This window comes from Opisthorchis viverrini (assembly GCF_000715545.1).
Source record: "Opisthorchis viverrini unplaced genomic scaffold opera_v5_45, whole genome shotgun sequence".
In the NCBI taxonomy this organism is placed as follows: domain Eukaryota; kingdom Metazoa; phylum Platyhelminthes; class Trematoda; order Opisthorchiida; family Opisthorchiidae; genus Opisthorchis; species Opisthorchis viverrini.
Window position 1 is genome coordinate 693,617 of NW_008751701.1, and position 17,694 is coordinate 711,310.

At 45.6% G+C, this 17,694-nt stretch overlaps 1 protein-coding gene across 1 annotated transcript in view; it reads left to right on the forward strand.

Annotated features, from left to right (window-relative positions):
* Nucleotides 1-4,720: 4,720 nt before the first annotated feature.
* T265_03241 (hypothetical protein) overlaps nt 4,721-17,694 on the forward strand; it is a gene marked incomplete at both ends in the record, with an annotated part of 40,813 nt that continues 27,839 nt past the window's right edge. Inside the window, 2 exons of the mRNA XM_009167674.1 lie at nt 4,721-5,054; nt 14,843-14,954. Of these exons, the coding sequence (XP_009165938.1) occupies nt 4,964-5,054; nt 14,843-14,954 (203 nt within the window). The remainder of the gene's footprint in view (nt 5,055-14,842; nt 14,955-17,694) is intronic.

The following is a 17,694-nucleotide window of genomic DNA, read 5'->3' on the forward strand; positions in this document are numbered from 1 at the left end:
GCCGGTCGACACTTCCGGCGGTAGTTGTGTACATCCTTAGTTGTAAGAATCTTTCCGAATTCATCCGCCACAAACTGCCGCACCTCAGATGACGGCGTTCCATATCACAGCAGGGCCTTGCATGTGCCCAACTCGTCTTCGGTTAGGCGTCGATTGACTGGAAGCCGATCGTACAGAAACTTTGACGGCTTGTGGTTGTGTTCCAGAAAATAAGAGGTCACTGCCAGTTGGTTCCTTTGCCTCCGTAGACAACACCGCACTGGACAGCTGGTGCTTCGCGTACCTTTTTCATTAGAAATTACGCTCGGCTTACTGTCTTCTTCGGATTCCACGGCTTTCCGATTTTATTGGATGGCGCCTGCTGCATTTGTAGTACACCCATTCGTAACGCAAAATAGTGTTGGTGCTTCGATCACTGGATGAACGCACAAATATCACAAAGTTATCCTTCATGTATTCATTTAAAGTCTTCTCAAATGCCGTGAAGGATGAAAACGATACACCCGCAAATTTCTCAACGAAAGCCACTTCCAAAGCCGTAGCAGACGAAGTTAAAGCCGAATGTGCGCCAATAATTTTCAAATGACATCGATTAAAACAAATCGCAAAGAAATGACGGTAGATGAGGGGGTTTTCAGTCTACGCATATATGCAAAGAAGTGCAACATTTTGACGTTAAAGTTTTTATTTCGGCTGCAGGGGTTTTGCAGAAAAATACATTGTGCGTCTAGCCGCTGGCGACTGGCACGCGTTGGGGCCGGTTTGCTAATTTGATTTGTGCTATGTAGTCCGGGTGGAACTTTTTGGCTATTATCTACTGTCGAGCGTTGTGTACTTAGTGAATTAATGCCCCACGTTATTAATACTGTACAGAAGCCCAGCTGCGACATTATTTCGCCTTCCCAGGTGTTCTGGTATTATGCGTCATTCAAAGATACCCTTTGGTTGTTACAGTGCTCGATATTTTACACTTTTTTAAAGTGAACATGCCAACGTTTGGAACCAGAGGAAGCCTGGGAAACAGTATCTTCAACTGACCGTCAAACGCAGTACCTGAAACCCTGTAGGATATATGAAAGAACTCAAGAATATGCTGGTGATGCTAAGTGGTCACCTGCAGGACCAAAAAATGACCATTTCCCTTATTCAAGTGCGCACCGCCGTGGAACTACATAAGATAGATTTATCATACTTTAGTGGTATTCCAAATCATTACTAGAGAACAAAGCAAAGGGCGCCGGTCAGGGGCTCGTGTATGTGGTCCACTAGTCTCAAGGCAACGCAAGGATGTGTGATGCTCCCGCCCGAGGTAGCATACTCCGGGTCCCAGGGGAATCTACGCAATCGTTCTTGTCACCTTTATATTATTGCTCGCTCTCTACTTGGAAGCCCGTTTTGATTGGCAACAGACCACTAGAACAGCCAAGTCCCTGTCGGACGCGTGCATTAAAATACGAAGTTGAGTTTATGCTAACGCAGATGCACTTCCTTGCCGTTATAGAGAGAACAGTGCGTTCTTTTCCCTCATCATTGCAAAACGGGTGGCTTGATGCGTTGAATGAAACATCGTTGACCGGCCAGGATCAAGCGTTCTTGAAATAAGTGGAGTTTGTTTACATGCGCCTCGGGATCGCGGAAAGTTGCTTTGGTGACCTGGCTCAAGAAATTGGGCGTAAGACGCCCCTTGTTTCGTTAAATTCTACCTAGACGGGATGGTTCCACCATGTGGGCTGGCAAAGACAATAGTCTAAGGCCCGGCACAATATTTTCCACAGCCTCACCGTTTTCCGGCCGCAGGCACTCCCTCTCAATGAAAGTTCCTGATAGCTGGAGGCGCGCGTGAGAGCATAATGCACGCTTTCTTTGCTTGAGAGACTGAATATGGCTAGAGGTTGCAAGTTGGTCGTTTACTACGGGCATTTGGGTTGCAAAGAATGACACCACATGATTTCTCATGCACTGAAACCCGGAAACAAAGAAGGGGCAGCTTCACATTAGGATGTGTTCTGTGCCTCAACCCGATATGGTCGGGTTCCAGCACGCGTGATAGCTATTCCTTCCAAGCTTGACACTCATGCAGGGAAGGTGACAGCGTATGCGCTTTTAGATGGGCGGGTCCCAAACAAAATTAGCAAACCGGGGCCTGTTAGTAAAAACCCGCTCAGGCTGCAAAACCTATTTATGACTGGACGGTTCAATAGGATGCATCTCCGAAGCCAATGGCATCAGGCTTTCATCAATGTATGGAAGTTAGTTGATGGATACTGACGGAGCTTTCGTCGTTGACAACACCTATGCCAGCCGTTATAGCTATCAAGGACAGAAACGGAGAACCGGAGCCAATGGCATCAGGCTTTCATCAATGTATGGAAGTTAGTTGATGGATATTGACAGAGCCTTCGTCGTTAACAACCCACCTATGCGAGCTGTTATAGCTATCAAGGGAGAGGCTAGAACATGGTAGCACCGCACCAAGATACGAATCCATATTAGGTGTGGCGTAACCGAAGCGCACTGGGTAACTGGTCGGCGCCCGGGATAAAATCAGCCATTTTCCGTGCAGGTCATACTGAGTTAGACACCTTTTGCCTGCACGCTCCGACCTATGCTCGTTGCACACAATTTAGCCGACGAAGGTCTCTCATGTTCGCACATGCCCAAACCCGTTGGCATCAACCTGAATATTGATTACTATTTTTCAGATTGGGAAGTGTCGCCAAATCGCATTAGTTAGAAATGCTGACTACTTCTTGCTTCCCACTATTTTGGGCCGCGGTATGACTCGTACATGAATGCTCTCTATAGCCATTTTGACACTTCCTTACTTTTGACCCCGAATGCAGACACGGCGACTTATCGCTTTGTTTGAATGAGAGAAATGAACCACTGTGCGCACTCGATGATCCATAGATTATTACCGATCAAGATTGATCCTAATTTGTTACGATTCCCTGGGCAATTCTAACAAATATGAGAAACTCAACTGACTTCTGAAGGCCTTCATACGCGGGGCAGTCCGTGAACCCAAGCACGATGCCTCGATGCCGGCACAGCGACGGCCATACCCGGTCTGATCGCTTGCCCATAGTTCGTATCCCTAATATTACCCGACCGAGTGTGTTACACGCATCCACAAGGCCGTCCCAATCCGTTGAATTTGCACCAGAACTTAGAAAAACTGGCGATCCCATTGCACCATCGGCTATTTCTGCCCAGAAGCTCACTAATTCCCCATCGACACTATTAAGAGTTCAGCATAACGGTGAAGATAAAACATTGCCGTGATCCCGATACAGCGCGTGTTGAACATCACAAAAAAAAACAAAAAGACTTCCTAGCTGTGTTGATTTCCCCGGCTTTGTTTGGCGGGACGATTACTGCAAACATAGAAGGCATTTTTCAACTCCCCTCGTGAGCGGCTGCCCCATTTTTACTTTGCGCGGACATGCGGGGCGAAAGTATTTCTCCTGTGGTTCAATAATTTCAAATCTTCGACCAATCATAGCCCGCCCGGATTGTGAACTGGCAAGTGGCCCAGTCTTCTGGCCAATCGCGTCCAGAATGGGTACTTGGCCGCAGGAGCACATAACTGCCGATAGTAAAGCGGGGCTGATGCTATTAGCACAACCTCGTAGGCAGTCTTTTGTTGGTTCGTCTCATACCAACTAGAACTACACGATAAACACCTCATTTGCGATGGTGCATTAGGCATCACAGATTTGCGTCAACAACACTCGCATCACATGTATGTAGAAACCGTGTAAATTTACACGGTGATTAATCACCGGGGCTTATATTTAAAAAACGTCACACCTTAGGCAAAGGCAGAGTGCAACTGGAAAAAACAGTGAAAAACGCTGTTTCGGTGCACATGAACCAAAGTAAGGTTATATTTTATTAAAATCCTACGAAGCCTTTCATGAACTCCTCATAGGTGAGGAAAATAGAAAATCGAAAAGTTGTGGTAATAGTGATTTTCGTAAAGCGGTGTCCATATAGAGTTGCGCCTAACAGTCGCAGTCAACAACCATAAACTCCATGGCCACCAGCTCTGTTCCGTAGAAGGCTTATCCAATCCAGGCTCCTTATTTTTCCTCGACTGTGATTACAGAGCAGAATTCCAGGGATAATCATCTTAGCCGTGATTGTGCACGGCGTCAAACTAAATCTGGACCGACTGTTTTTCGGGGTATTTCCCTCGAAATTCCCTTTCACAAGTGCTGTCTTGGGACTTATCCGTTTTTATTGCAATCGGCAACTTTCCTCGCATTACCCACGTCCATTTATCCAATAACCTCCCAACAATTCCCTATTGACGATGCCTCTGTCCTCCGTGCTGTTGCTGTTCGTTTACAATAATTTCAGCATCTTTTAATTACACCATCAGCCGCGTCATTCCACCCACATCCTCTCACAGTCCTCTTAATCCGGAATAATTACTCTGGTTGTAGTGTCCACCAGCCCACGTCTTCCTTATGCATCGTTTCCGTTTCGTACCTACTTACTTAGCTCCCCCTCACTAAATTCGCACACTTATCTGTCCAACTTCATCGGAAGTTGACCTACGGTACCTTGTTAATACCCCCAACTCCAAACATAGGTCTGTTTGCGGCTTAAAGCGTCATATTTATTTGTTTTGCGTTACATACTAGTATCCACGTCATACATACCACTGCCACTGGTTAAGGGCAGCTGTTTGTTCTGCTTTCAGCCACTCTTCCGGGAATACTTTCTGATAGGAATCTACCAGCACCCGACTTCCAGCTCGTTTGCGCACCCATTGAACAACTTGAACCTATTTTTCCTGTGCAGTTGAGCTGATTGCTCACCGTACGTATGATCGTCCGGAAGCTCGGTTTGGCCTTACCTAAATTATTTAAACATGTATGTGGCAACGGTTACACTTTAATATACCTTATAGGTGCAGCCAGTCAGAGGCCTCAAGATCCACGAATATACCGCCATGGAACTTCTACAAAAATACGACATTCCGGTTCCAAAGTTCATCGTCGCACGAAGCTTATCAGAAGTGGAGGCTGCCTGCAAACAACTAGGTAAGTCATTTTTATCCTCTTTGGCGAGCACGCTTTTGTTCGCAAGTTCAATTCTCCTGAGGTGTGGTTAACCTTTGACCCGACAGATGGGTAGGGAAGATACTACGAAAAGCCTGTCGATGCGACTCGGCCTACGGGATGATGTCTCCTTGATTCCTCTTGTGCATGGCTAGAGACGCTGCAAGATATGGCTTTCAGACGATGTCAATGGCGTTTGTGTTGTCAATTTCCATCCCGAGTCTGCAGATGTAGGCACTTCGAATGATTGTGATAGACTACCACTGAGTCCCTTCTCCATTGAGTTTTGTTCTTTTCTTCAGAATACGGCTTTCAAATTACGAAGCATTGTTGTTTGGTCTTTGATGTATGTTGTGGATGGATATCCGAATCAGTGTTACAAAACTGGATAGAAAGACATGCAGGCTTTAACAGTTTTAGAGCTGTGCAACAATAAGTTTATCTTCTGATAACCTTCTGGAACTAGTTTTTATTCATGGTGCTGTCTCATGCTGTCTCAAACTTGTCTTCGATCCAAGATCAAAAGACCACACTCCGGATATCCCAGTGGTTGAGATTCCAACTTACCGAGAGGTCCGTGATTTCCAACCACCAATGGCTTCGTGACTGCTCTTGTCTAGGCTTAGGAAAACTGGTAGTATCAGCTCCCGGACTTCCTTCTGATGGCCTGGCGTTTAGGTACCGGAAGGATGTCACAGCTGAAATATTATTTTGTTACTGACGGAACTGGACTTTGAGACCTGGCTGGCACGTTGCTTTTGTTGTCGAATTTACGTTGACTATGGATGCCCCTCCCATAAGTTTGCAACACTTCCTGTAATATTACTGTAGTGGGAGTCGATGACTTAGTTAATCGATTATTGATCCGTTGAGTAGAATGAGAAGACTTCGCCTAAGGATAGGCTTTATTCAACATATAAGCACAGTATAGGCTGAAATGACAAGTGAAAGTGAATTAATGGAAATAGCAGTAAAGCGTAACTTTCACTACATTCACTCCGGCAGGCAAAATGTCAGTTGAACCTAACAGAAATGTGTTGTTGGTAACAGAAAATGAACGTAGTGCGGATGAACAATTGAAAATGGTTAAAGTAATTTTTAGTATTTTGAGGGTCTGAATGGAACACTGAAATAACGTTTCGTCGTGGACGCAAGAAAGTTTGTAACACCTGATCTAGACTTCGCGGCTACGTAAATTGTAGGGACGAGTGCGTTGCTGTTGCATCAGAAGATTCTGAGCATTTTCTGATATGCTCGTTTTCGGTCTGTTTCGAATCTCTGGTAATATTCCAGCATTTCCTTCACTGTTGTTATCATCCGATAACATTTGAGACTCGAGCTGAACATTTTCTGATCCCCTATCGCCACCTGCGGGTGCGAGTTGACGGATGGAAACTGTTTGGTCCCTACCGTCTTTGAGCCGAATATGGGCATACTCAGGATTGCATTCTAGTAACGTCGCTTCTTCCACAATTGGGTCATATTTTGATGTGCGGTCAAACGACTTCACAAGGACAGGACCTGGTGATGTTAGCCAGCTAGGCAGAGATGGTCCGTACGATGATCGACGCTCGTGAACAAACATTCTCTCATGTGGCGTTGAATTAGTAGCCGTACAGAGTAACGACCGAATGGCATGCAGAGCATCGATGAGCATATGTTCCCAATGTCCAACGTCGAGATTACGAGATGTTAGACCGAGTGTGATAGCTTTCCAAAGCGTTCCGTTTAGCCGTTCCACTTGTCCGTTGCCCTGGGGGTTATAGGGAGTGGTTCTGCTGGTAGCTATATGCCTGCTATGCAGAAATTCTTTGAGTTCGACGGACATGAATGAAGGGCCTCGGTCCGAGTGAATATAGGCTGGCATACCGAATATTGAAAACAGTTGACATAAACAACTGATGAGTGTCGATGCTTTCATATCCGGACAAGCGAAAGCAAATGGGAATCGCGAATACTCATCTATGATCGTTAGCAGATATTTGTTACGAGTAACCGAAGGTAAAGGTCCTTTAAAGTCGATGTTCAGGCGTTCAAACGGCCGGGTAGCCTTTATTAGTTTTCCCTGTATATGACGATGAAACCGAGGTTTTATTTGCGCACATACCCTGCACTGTGCGCCAACGGCCCTAACTTCGTTCAACGAATATGGGAGATTTTTCGATCTGACAAAGTGAAACATTCTTCGGACTCCGGGGTGGCATAACGAGGTATGTATGGTCAGCAGTTCGGAAGAATTAGACACGGAGCTACAAAACTGGCGGGATAGTGCGTCGGCAGCTTGATTCTCTTTGCCCGGACGATAAACGACATCATAACTGAAGGGAGAAAGTTCGATGTGCCACCGTAGTATCTTATCATTTTTTAACTTTACCTTTATGGTTAGTATCATACATAAAGGCAACAGATCATTGATCCGTTATCAACTTGAAGTGATTACCAATGAGGTAATGTCGCCATTTTCGTATAGATTCAACTACTGCATACGCCTCCTTTTCAACAGCGGAATGGCGTTGCTCAGATGGAGACAGTGTTCTGGAGAAAAAGGCCACTGGTCTTCCGTTTTGATTTAGGGTGGCTGCGATTGCCACATCAGACGCATCTGTCTCGACTACCAACGGTTGTGTGTAGTCGATAGAAACAACCAGGGCGTTAGCCAGTTCCGATTTCAGTACGTGAAACGCCGTTTTCACCGATTCAGGTAGAGGAAATATTTGGTTGTGCACGAGTGGATAAATTTTATCAGAAAAATGTGATATCCAGTGCGAATAGTATGAAAACAACCCGATCGCTCGCTGTTGGGATTTTTGGTTACTGGGTAGCGGAAGATTGCGGAGTGGTTGCAATCTATCGGGGTCTGGTTTGATAGTACCTTTAGATACTTCATAACCTAACAACCGTACAGTTCTTGTACAGATTGTACTCTTTGCTTCATTGAAAATGAGTCCGAAACGCCGCGCCACTTCTTTGAACTTGGCTAAATTAGCATCATGTTCTTCCATAGACTTACCACATATAGTGACATTGTCTATATATGCAAAAGTGTCAGCCAGTTTCTCTTTGGCAATGATTTCATTAATTGTGCGTTGGAAACAAGCAACGCCGTTCGTCACACCGAAGGGTATCCGACAAAATTGGTACAAATTGCCATCAGCCTCGAAAGCAGTATATTTACGTTCGTCGGCGCGGATAGGAATTTGATGATAGGCACTGCGTAGGTCGAGTGTGCTGTATAATTCATAACAAGCGATCTTTTCTATCATTTCATCGATGCGTGGGAGTGGATACGCGTCCAGATACGTATAACGGTTAATTGTTTGACTATAATCAACCACCATTCGTTTCTTGTGACGCTCGTTGGTTGTGACCAAGACTTGAGCGCGCCATGGTGACGTTGATGGCTCTATAACTCCATCACGCAACAGGGTATTTATTTCCTTGCGAATAAAAAGTTGATCAGGAAAAGACTGACGTCTGGTTTTTGTCGCGACAGGTTTACACATTGGTGATAGATTCTGGAACAAAGTCGGTTCAGGAACCTTAGCAGCTGTCAAATTGCAAAGGGAAACAGGTGGTCGGGAACCGCCGAATGGTATTTCTAATCCCTCGTGCAGGTTGAGGAAGTCGTGACCGAGCAACACATCAGCACATAGATGCGGCAGAACGGATAGCCTGACATTTTTGTAATCGAAGTCTTTTAGCTGTAGGTGCACCAGACAATGTCCAAGGGTATCACTCACAAAAGATGTGTTAGCCATAGAGATTTTGCTTCTTGATTCAAGTACTCGCCAGCTATACTTATTGACGACTGATGCTGAGATATAACTCTCAGAACTACCAGTATCGACTAGGGCTTGGAGACGGACACCGTTAACATGAACATGGCTAATCGCTCGTTGTAGGCATACGGGAGCAGACGCAACAGTAAGCGCCGACAACAAAGATTGAGTAGTCGCCGTCTGTGGCTTGATTTTCTGTTTGGAACGACAAACTGACTGAAAGTGACCCTTTTTACCACACAGCTTGCATATGGCATCTCTGGCGGGACAGGCTGTTCGCGGATGTCGGCTATAGCCACAAAAGAAACATTTATTAGTTACCGCAGAAACCAGGATTGTATCTTCTGACTGGGCTGTATCTTGAATTAAGCCACTTTGTGGAGCAGCGTTGCAAGGGTTGGATGAGATGGGTACTTGATACGACAATGCCTGTTTGTATGCCGATTCTAATGCTTTAGATTTTTCTACGGTTTCACGTAGCGTCAACGTATGGTGCTCCAACAACCTCTGGCGGATTTGAGTAGACTGAATGCCCGATATAAATGCGTCCCTGATAGCTTCGTCACGACGTACATCGCCTATCACACTTTGATAATTACAATCAACAGCTAACGTCCGTAACTTTTGCACATACTGATCGAGTGTTTGCTCATTGTCTTGTTTGCATGTGTGAAGAACGTGTCGAGCGAAAATTTCGCTTTTGGTGGGGGCATAGATTGAACAAAGAGTATCGACAGCTTCTTTGAAAGTGGTGCACTCAGAAACGGATTTATAGACAGAAGGAGAAAGATAATTGATCAAAAGTTCAAGTTTGTCCGGATTATGCGTCTCAATACAAGATAAAAAATGGGAGAATGTACGATACCAGTGAGTCCATTGGTCGGTTGCATCAGGAGCGTATGGATCCGCGTCAAATCTGGCTGGTTGAGCGTTCCATGGATGAGAAATAGTATGTTGAATAACTTGTAGTGGGAGTCGATGACTTAGTTAATCGATTATTGATCCGTTGAGTAGAATGAGAAGACTTCGCCTAAGGATAGGCTTTATTCAACATATAAGCACAGTATAGGCTGAAATGACAAGTGGAAGTGAATTAATGGAAATAGCAGTAAAGCGTAACTTTCACTACAGTTGCACTTGATTAATAAAGGAGAATAGGGGAAATCAAACTTTTTGCAAGCTTCAGTTTCCCACCGAGCTACACAAACCGTCGCACTACGACGGGTTCCGGTCCGTCGGTATCGAAGTCAAAGCAGGGTGAGCTCACTGGTTTAACCTCTTTTGATTTAGAGTCTATGCCTTATCACTCGTGCCTTCATGATTAACATTTTCTGTGTTGACTCGGACGCTATGCAACGTGGCAAAAATCGCCACATCAGTACACTCACACGATTTTCAAATAAACTGTAATTTTGGCACATCAACAAGGAAATCACTCTTTGGATCCTGAAAGCCAATTTTCACCTACAGGAGACGTTTGTTGAAAAACGGACACGTTTCCTGAACAAGCTACGACGATGTTTGATTGGTCTGAAAATACAAAACTCTATTTTCCTCCAGCTCGCTCCTCTCACCCGGGCATGCTGAAAATTATCATCTTCGTCGGCAGCATGACATCAGTGTTCAACACCGATGCTTCACTGCCGTACAACCATGATTTATTTGAAAGCCCTATTGTAAAAAAAAGAGTAAAGGTGGACAGGGAAGGGACTTAGTGCTAGCTTACCACAATCATTCCGAGGTACCTATACCTCCAGACACTCACTCAGGCAATCTGGATAGAAACTGACAACAAGAACGTCACTGACATCGGTTGGTAGCCATATCTTGTAGTGTCTCCAACCAGGCACAGTGAGCATCACGCGGTCCCCATCCTGGAAGGCGAGTAGCACCAACAGCACCCAAGCGTTTCGTGATCTCCTGCATGCTCCTCTGCCAAGTCGAGGGTTGGCCACTTCTCTGTTTACGCCACTCTAAATTGGGCATGGAAAACAGCACTTTTCAGGAAACGATGGTTCGGCATACGCAACACATTCTCCCAACCACGCATCATCTGGTCCTGAGCAGATTCTTCAATGGGGGTACCCGTTGCACAACCGAAAACGCGCTTTCTAACTGCCTCGTTGCAAATTCCCCGACACCAACCCACACGAGCTATGGTTCTGAGACAACGATTGTCGAACACTTGAAGACGTCTCAGTTCCGCTGCTCGAATAGGCCAAGTCTTACAGCCATGCAACAAAAAAGCCCGCACTGTTGCTTAATACACACGTCCCTTGAAATTCAGGGTTAAACCATTCTGACGCCATAGTGTCTCAAATTAGCAAACGCGACCAGAGCCTTGCATGTTGAAAAGAGCAGTTGTGTTTGGTAAGACTATCCGGATCCATTCCATTCTTAGAGTGTGATTCGACTCCTTGTATTGTATTCTAACTTTCCTATCTGAGTGGCGAGAACCTAGCACAATACCGAACATCACTGCCCTCACGAACAGGCTGGATTCTACCCTAGAGTAACGGTTTATGTCCCTTCGTGACCCAGTGAGCTATATTGGGGTTGCCCATGCCACACTTGCGGAGCCTCAACCCAGGTTTCTCAATGGTATGAGGTATGACTAATGTAGTCCACCTTCCAGGTTGGGGGTCGAAACATGTATGGAGACTTGTTTTATAAAAATGGTGGTGCACATGAAAACACCGCCAAACGCTGTCTTGTGGTCAGGCTTTTGAACCAACTGCGGGCCCTAATCGTTCTCCTATCTAGGTTTGGGCACCCTGGCAGTATCCCAGCCCATGTACAACCGTGAACTGCACACTTACAGACAATCTCATGCCGTCCGTTGCTTGATTAATCGTGCTTGTACGACAACGAAGCATCGGTGCTGAATACTAGCGTGGTGTCCATGATGATGATAATGATGATGATGTTCACTGCCAGTTAACTGTTCCCTTTCATTTACCGTTAAATACGATTCCTGTATTTTAGGACAAGTTGGTTGGTTTCCCCTTTGCGTCCCTTGTATATGGCAGCTGATTGCATGCTACAAACGACAGTTTTTTTTATTTTGTTACTTGTTTGAGGCGCATGACTTCAGGCAAAAAGCTGAAGCATGGTCTGCATGGTTTGTGCAGCTGCGCGTGAATCCTCGGCTGTAGGTTAATGATGGTACTGCGTTCATTGCTCCTGAATGCCTTACTGACTACGCTTCTCAGCACACTTTCGATACTCATACCTTTTGACACCATCGACTATTCTGACGGTTTTGGTTACTCTAGTCCGCCTTTTTATGACTTGAAAGAGAGACCCTTTTAAAATGGTTTGCTCGATGGCACGGTACGTTTCTGCGGTTGTCAACTCAGCCTACCGTATGTGCCTCATATCGGGCCACTTCATCTGCTGGATTACTGCATTCTATCCCACAGACCGTCGGATTAATTTTCACCCGATAGATGCCTTCAGACGAAGCACCTCGTCACCTGTGTGCTCACGTGGCTTGGTGCTAAGAAACATTCGGTTGGACTTAGTCGTTGCTTCTTTCTGGTATGTCGAAAACCGAATGGCTTGGTGCTAAGAAACATTCGGTCGGACTTAGTTGTTGCTTCTTTCTGGAATGTCGAAAACCGATCATGTCGATTCTAACAAACGATTCGACGTGAGGGCTCAATGTCAATCTGAACCTTTTGTGATCCACACTTGGGTTTTCCGTTGCTTTTGTCCAGACTGTCGAACCTGAAATTACCTTATCTCGAGTTCTTCCGATTTAGACGCCTGTGGGGATTGATTTTTCAGCGAACTAGTAGAGTCTTCTTTTGTTGTGATGCAGCTTGTGTCGTTCACTGTGTTGTTCATAATGCCTTGTCGGAGATATCTTATCAGTGAATTGATAGGGCGATGGCCGATATATGTGCTATAACCAGGTTAATGTTCTATCGTCTTTTTGAAGCAGCTGTAGTTTCAGACCAACTTTGACTGGTATATGAGTCGATTCCGGTTGGTGCGACAGGTGGGATTACCCTTGAAACCTAACGGCCATGATAATGGTGCTGTTCAACTGTTCAGGCTTCTTATTGTCTTAGAAGTCGCAATCGGCCGCGTAGGGGCTAGAGGCGCTGTTCAAACCAGAATTTTGTTTATCGTGAGTCATTCTGCCTGGACAGTGGACCGGTATCATGCTAACTGAGTGGTCAGGCACAATGGCCCTTTAAAGTCAGTGGTTGGGTGTCGGGGTACGTCAGATGGCTACTGATAAACCGCTTTCGGCCCCATTTTGTAGCAAACGTGTGCAACCGTCAACATGCGTGTTTGCTGATTACACCAAATACACCATTAAGTTACTTTATCATCTCGCCTTCACTTGAACGCATCCGTAAGTTGTATTCCAGAAAAATGCAGCTGGTTTTACGAATCTTACTTTTCATTAGCGATGAACAAACAAGGTGGTTAGTTATTGCCATTTGTTGATCTGTTTGACGGTTCTTTTTTGTGTTCTGCACCTGTTTCGATGTTCCTTTTTCATTGATTAAGCTGCGTTGACAAGGCTCTGTTTTAACTATAAACAAAGGGGTCTGCTCTGCAACTAAATCTTAGCCGCCATGTGATTTGTGACCAAAAATTATAAGGGCTTGTAGGTTGATTTGTGAAAACGATGACCAGATTCATTCAGGCCCTCGGATTCCTGTGTAGTGTGACGTACAACTACCGAGGGAACTACCTTAGTCCTCAATAGAACCCGGAATTATATGAACCAAAAGCCAGAAACATTGGGTTTGGAGGCACTCCAAAGTGGGGAAGTTACAGCTATTCCTAATTCCTTGATCATCTAGTGTGATTCATCACTTTGTGATGAACTAAAAGCCAGAAACATCGGATTTGGAGGCACTCCAAAGTGGGGAAGCTACAGCTATTCCTAATTCATTGATCATCTAGTGTGATTCATCACTTTGTTGTAGTTCCAGGTCACACTGAGAGGTTAAATATGAGTCATCCGCCAATTCGGTTGATTAGCCTTTCATGCTCTTTATAACAATGACCACTGGTATTATATGCAGAACAAATGGAAATATGCTTATCGGAGGAATCGTAAGACTCTAACCCTCTGGACATTCTCAACATGGAGACTGCTGTGCTTGGTGGTGTGAAGGGATTTAAGAATTTCGGTCGATCTTTCGTCCTGTAAGTTAAGCCAGTCTGTTCTGAAAAGCCGAGAAGCACTGACAGCACAATGTCTTTCGTTTATTCAGCATAGTTTGACTTCACTTACATTACGAAGTCCCCAAAGTTTGTGGCCTTGGACGGAGGGGTGTTCTGTGCTCTCTAGGTCTGTGTTTGCACTCGGTTCCTGGAGGATATGGTTGATGCAGAGCTATACTTGAAATGGAACTTACCAGCCGAACTCAGATAGGTATATTTCGTTGTTTCTAGCAACACTGTATCTAACACAAGTGCCTATTGGGCGCAGCTGGTTTAAAAGTGGATTGGTCAGAGCCTACTTTTAATTATGTGGCTTCGAATCCAACAGAGTACTCATTGGATCCACGCATCCGCGGATTGGTCACTGTTCGTTCTAGCTCCCCATACCGTATTCCTCAATGGGTCATCCATTCTGCTTGATGTTCGCCATCTACTCGGGATAGGCGTGCTTCTCGGGCAACGTCCAAAAATCCGTATTTCCTCCTTTGAGGCTCTCATTCTGTTCTGTTCATATTTGAGCCTTTCCTGTCAGGCCGGATTCCATCGGTAGTTGACTTCCTAGTTATGAATGCTAACTGTATGCGACACACCCCATGACTATCCTTCCATAGGCTCGCTTCCCTGTGTGTTACCTTTCTCTCTCCCCAACTGGCTTTCGCTTGACGAAATAGGCTTGGTTTTGCATATTTTTTCCCTTCTCTCTATTTCACTGCACGTTAGTTAATAGTGTTAGAGGATATCCCTTTTTCGCTTCACCGATGTTCACCACTCATCGAAACTTATCTCCCTGCCTTCACACAGCGGAAACCACACCTAGCACAGATGTCGTTGTCAAGGCCCAAGTTTTGGCTGGTGGTCGGGGAAAAGGACTTTGGGATAGTGGTCTGAAAGGTGGAGTGAAAATCGTCTTCACGTGAGTTGATACGGATGTGGTGACACGGCACACATGTTTCTGTTTTCATAGGACAGCTACACGAGTTGCTTGTGAAGTGATCTAAAATAGACGCCGGGTTTTCTAACCCTACTTGCGTTTGTGTTGGATGTTTCTGCTGGCTCACATCAAAGCTGATGTGTGCGAGTAATTCGTCCTCCAAGTTTTTTTCAGCTTAAGAGTTCTGCTGGTCACTGCTTTCCTCAACCATCACTCTTGTAGACCACTAGCCTCAGAACAGTCCTGGACTTAATTGGACCATGTGAAGAGCCTCTATAGATTGGCGTTCCTCCTGGAGTACTCAAATTGACTCCGATAATGCGATTGTGCCAGCCCGATGATCACTTCGTCTTTCGTCAGAATTATACGTGCCAAAGCTGACTAACACCGTTCATCACTGCCTCAAGGGTCGCATGTGCCAGGCTACAATAAGGGCTGTATTGTTGTATGGTTGCGAAACGCGACCTCTAAGGACAGATAATGAGAGGTGTTTCCGCGTTTTTGACCACAGATGCCTCACAAGTGTTGCTAGTGTTAGATGGCGTCCACGAATTCGTAACGACGTAATTAGAAAACGAGTATTTGTTTGTATACTTCAGTCGCGGAAGACATCCAGATTTCTCAAATGCGGTGGCTCGGTCATGTGCAAGGGATGCCGAAAGACCGTCTCCCGAGATGAGGGCCATTGTCTGTGCCTTCTTCAGAATGGCGGAAATCGCGGAGTGGACAGAAGGGTGGGCGATTACGAAGAATTTGGATGTTTTTTGGTGCAGTGCACCTTCCAGGGTTGGATCCCCATGACCTCTCCTGCGCCTGACTAGAGACATTACAAGGAGGGGCGGCTCGTGGACGTCAGTGGCGTTCATGTTGTCAGTTTCTTTCCAGATTGTCTGACTGAGTGTTTGGAGGTGTAGGCAGCTCAGAATGCTTGTGACAGGCCAGCACCATATCCCCTCACCAATCCACGTTTCCTTCTTTCTATTATACTGTTTTAAATATAATTAGATAAACTTTGTAGTTGTACGGCAGTGAAGAACCAGTGTCAACACTGGTGTTGCTGTCTCTGGTGATGTTGGTGGTGCTGAACTCCATGCATCAACTTCGGCGAGTTTCAGTATCTAGAATGTATCAAGCTGATCCGGGTAGAAGGCCAGTGGAAGCGCGCAGTCATGCGGATGACGAGGAGGGCTTGCAGGCTGAATGGAAACGAGTCAAAAAGCTATGCTGTCAGCTTCTAGAACTATCTGACCAGGTCATTCGACCCTACCAAGTAAATACTGGATATCGTCGGGGTTAGCAGGTTTTGTTTCTGTTAGAAAGGCCATATCAGCAACTAAGGCCTATGATGGCGCACACAGATCCTTCAAACACCAGCTAATCAAGACCTTGGAGAATGATGGAGGTTACTGATGAATTGAAAAAGCTTAGGTGATGAAGAAGGCTTTCGTTGAAAACAGTAATTGCGCCCTGTTTCAGTCAGTTGGGTCAGCCATCCAAAGAAGGACGATATGTGGAGACCATCCAAAGAAAGACGATATGTGGAGAAAACGGAACCACAGTTCACTTAAATTCGTCGTCTTGAGAGATGGACTGGACACTTCAAAGAACAACTTAGCTGATCTCCTTCAACACAGTCTTGGGAAGAACTCAGGGAGTCTGAATGGAACGCCGACAACAGCCCACCGTCAACAACAGAAATCCAGCGTGGGTATCATTCCTTCAACCCAGCAAGGTACTTGGACCTGTCTCTTACGAAAATGCTGGCTAGAAACTTATCCACCTACGACTAAAACTGTGGATACGAACTAGCCACGTTCGATCACTGTTTTCTGTTGGAATTAGCTTTTAGGTTAAGACAGCAACCACCGATGGTTTCTGCTGCTCTGGGCCCAAGGGACTATCCTCTGGTCGGGGTTGTTTGTTGCCATGCCCCCTGGGGCCCCTGGAGTCTCACGTCAAAGAACAATGAATCCTCTCAGAGCAGATTGGACCGCAGTGAACCATTGAAGAAAGACTCCTTCGAAGAGGTTTCGCATCAATATCCTTTGCGCAATCCTCGAGACAGCTCAGGCTTTGGGACACAAGGCTATTGATCAGGAAGTCTGAAGTTTGGACCCAATACTGATTTTTCGAGTGCTCTTGTCTAGGTCTCGGGACCCTGATTGTATGCTATTCTCTGACTGAGAGACAGCTATNCGGACCCACTACTGACTTTTCAAGTGCTCTTGTCTAGGTCTCGGGGCCTTGATTGTATGCTCTTCTCGGACTGAATGACAGCTATGCACGATAGGATGTCACGGACCATCCTAAAATGTGGCCAAACTCCTTATCTCCTTATGGTGATCAATTTTGAAGGGGTATTTTTTTCAAGGCGGCAGCCGCTTATTTGGCTCCTGTAGAGAACTCGACACCCAACTGCGCTTTGTAAATCAGCTTTCAGATCCAGAGGCTCAAGGTAGGTTACCTGTGGTCTAATTCCACCTGACATTTGTTGTTCATACGGGTTCGAAATCGTTCAGCTGTAACACCCTTTCGGTGCCTAGATGCCATGCCAACCGAAGAAAGCACGAGAGATAAGAGACTGTCAGATCACCCAAGCACAACAGGAGCAATCAAAATACAGAGGTTAGGTTCGAACCACGGACCTTTCTAACAGTAAGTTTGCGCCTCAATCACTACTATCTCGTGCTTTCATGTGGGTAGGATATTGGTCACAGCCACA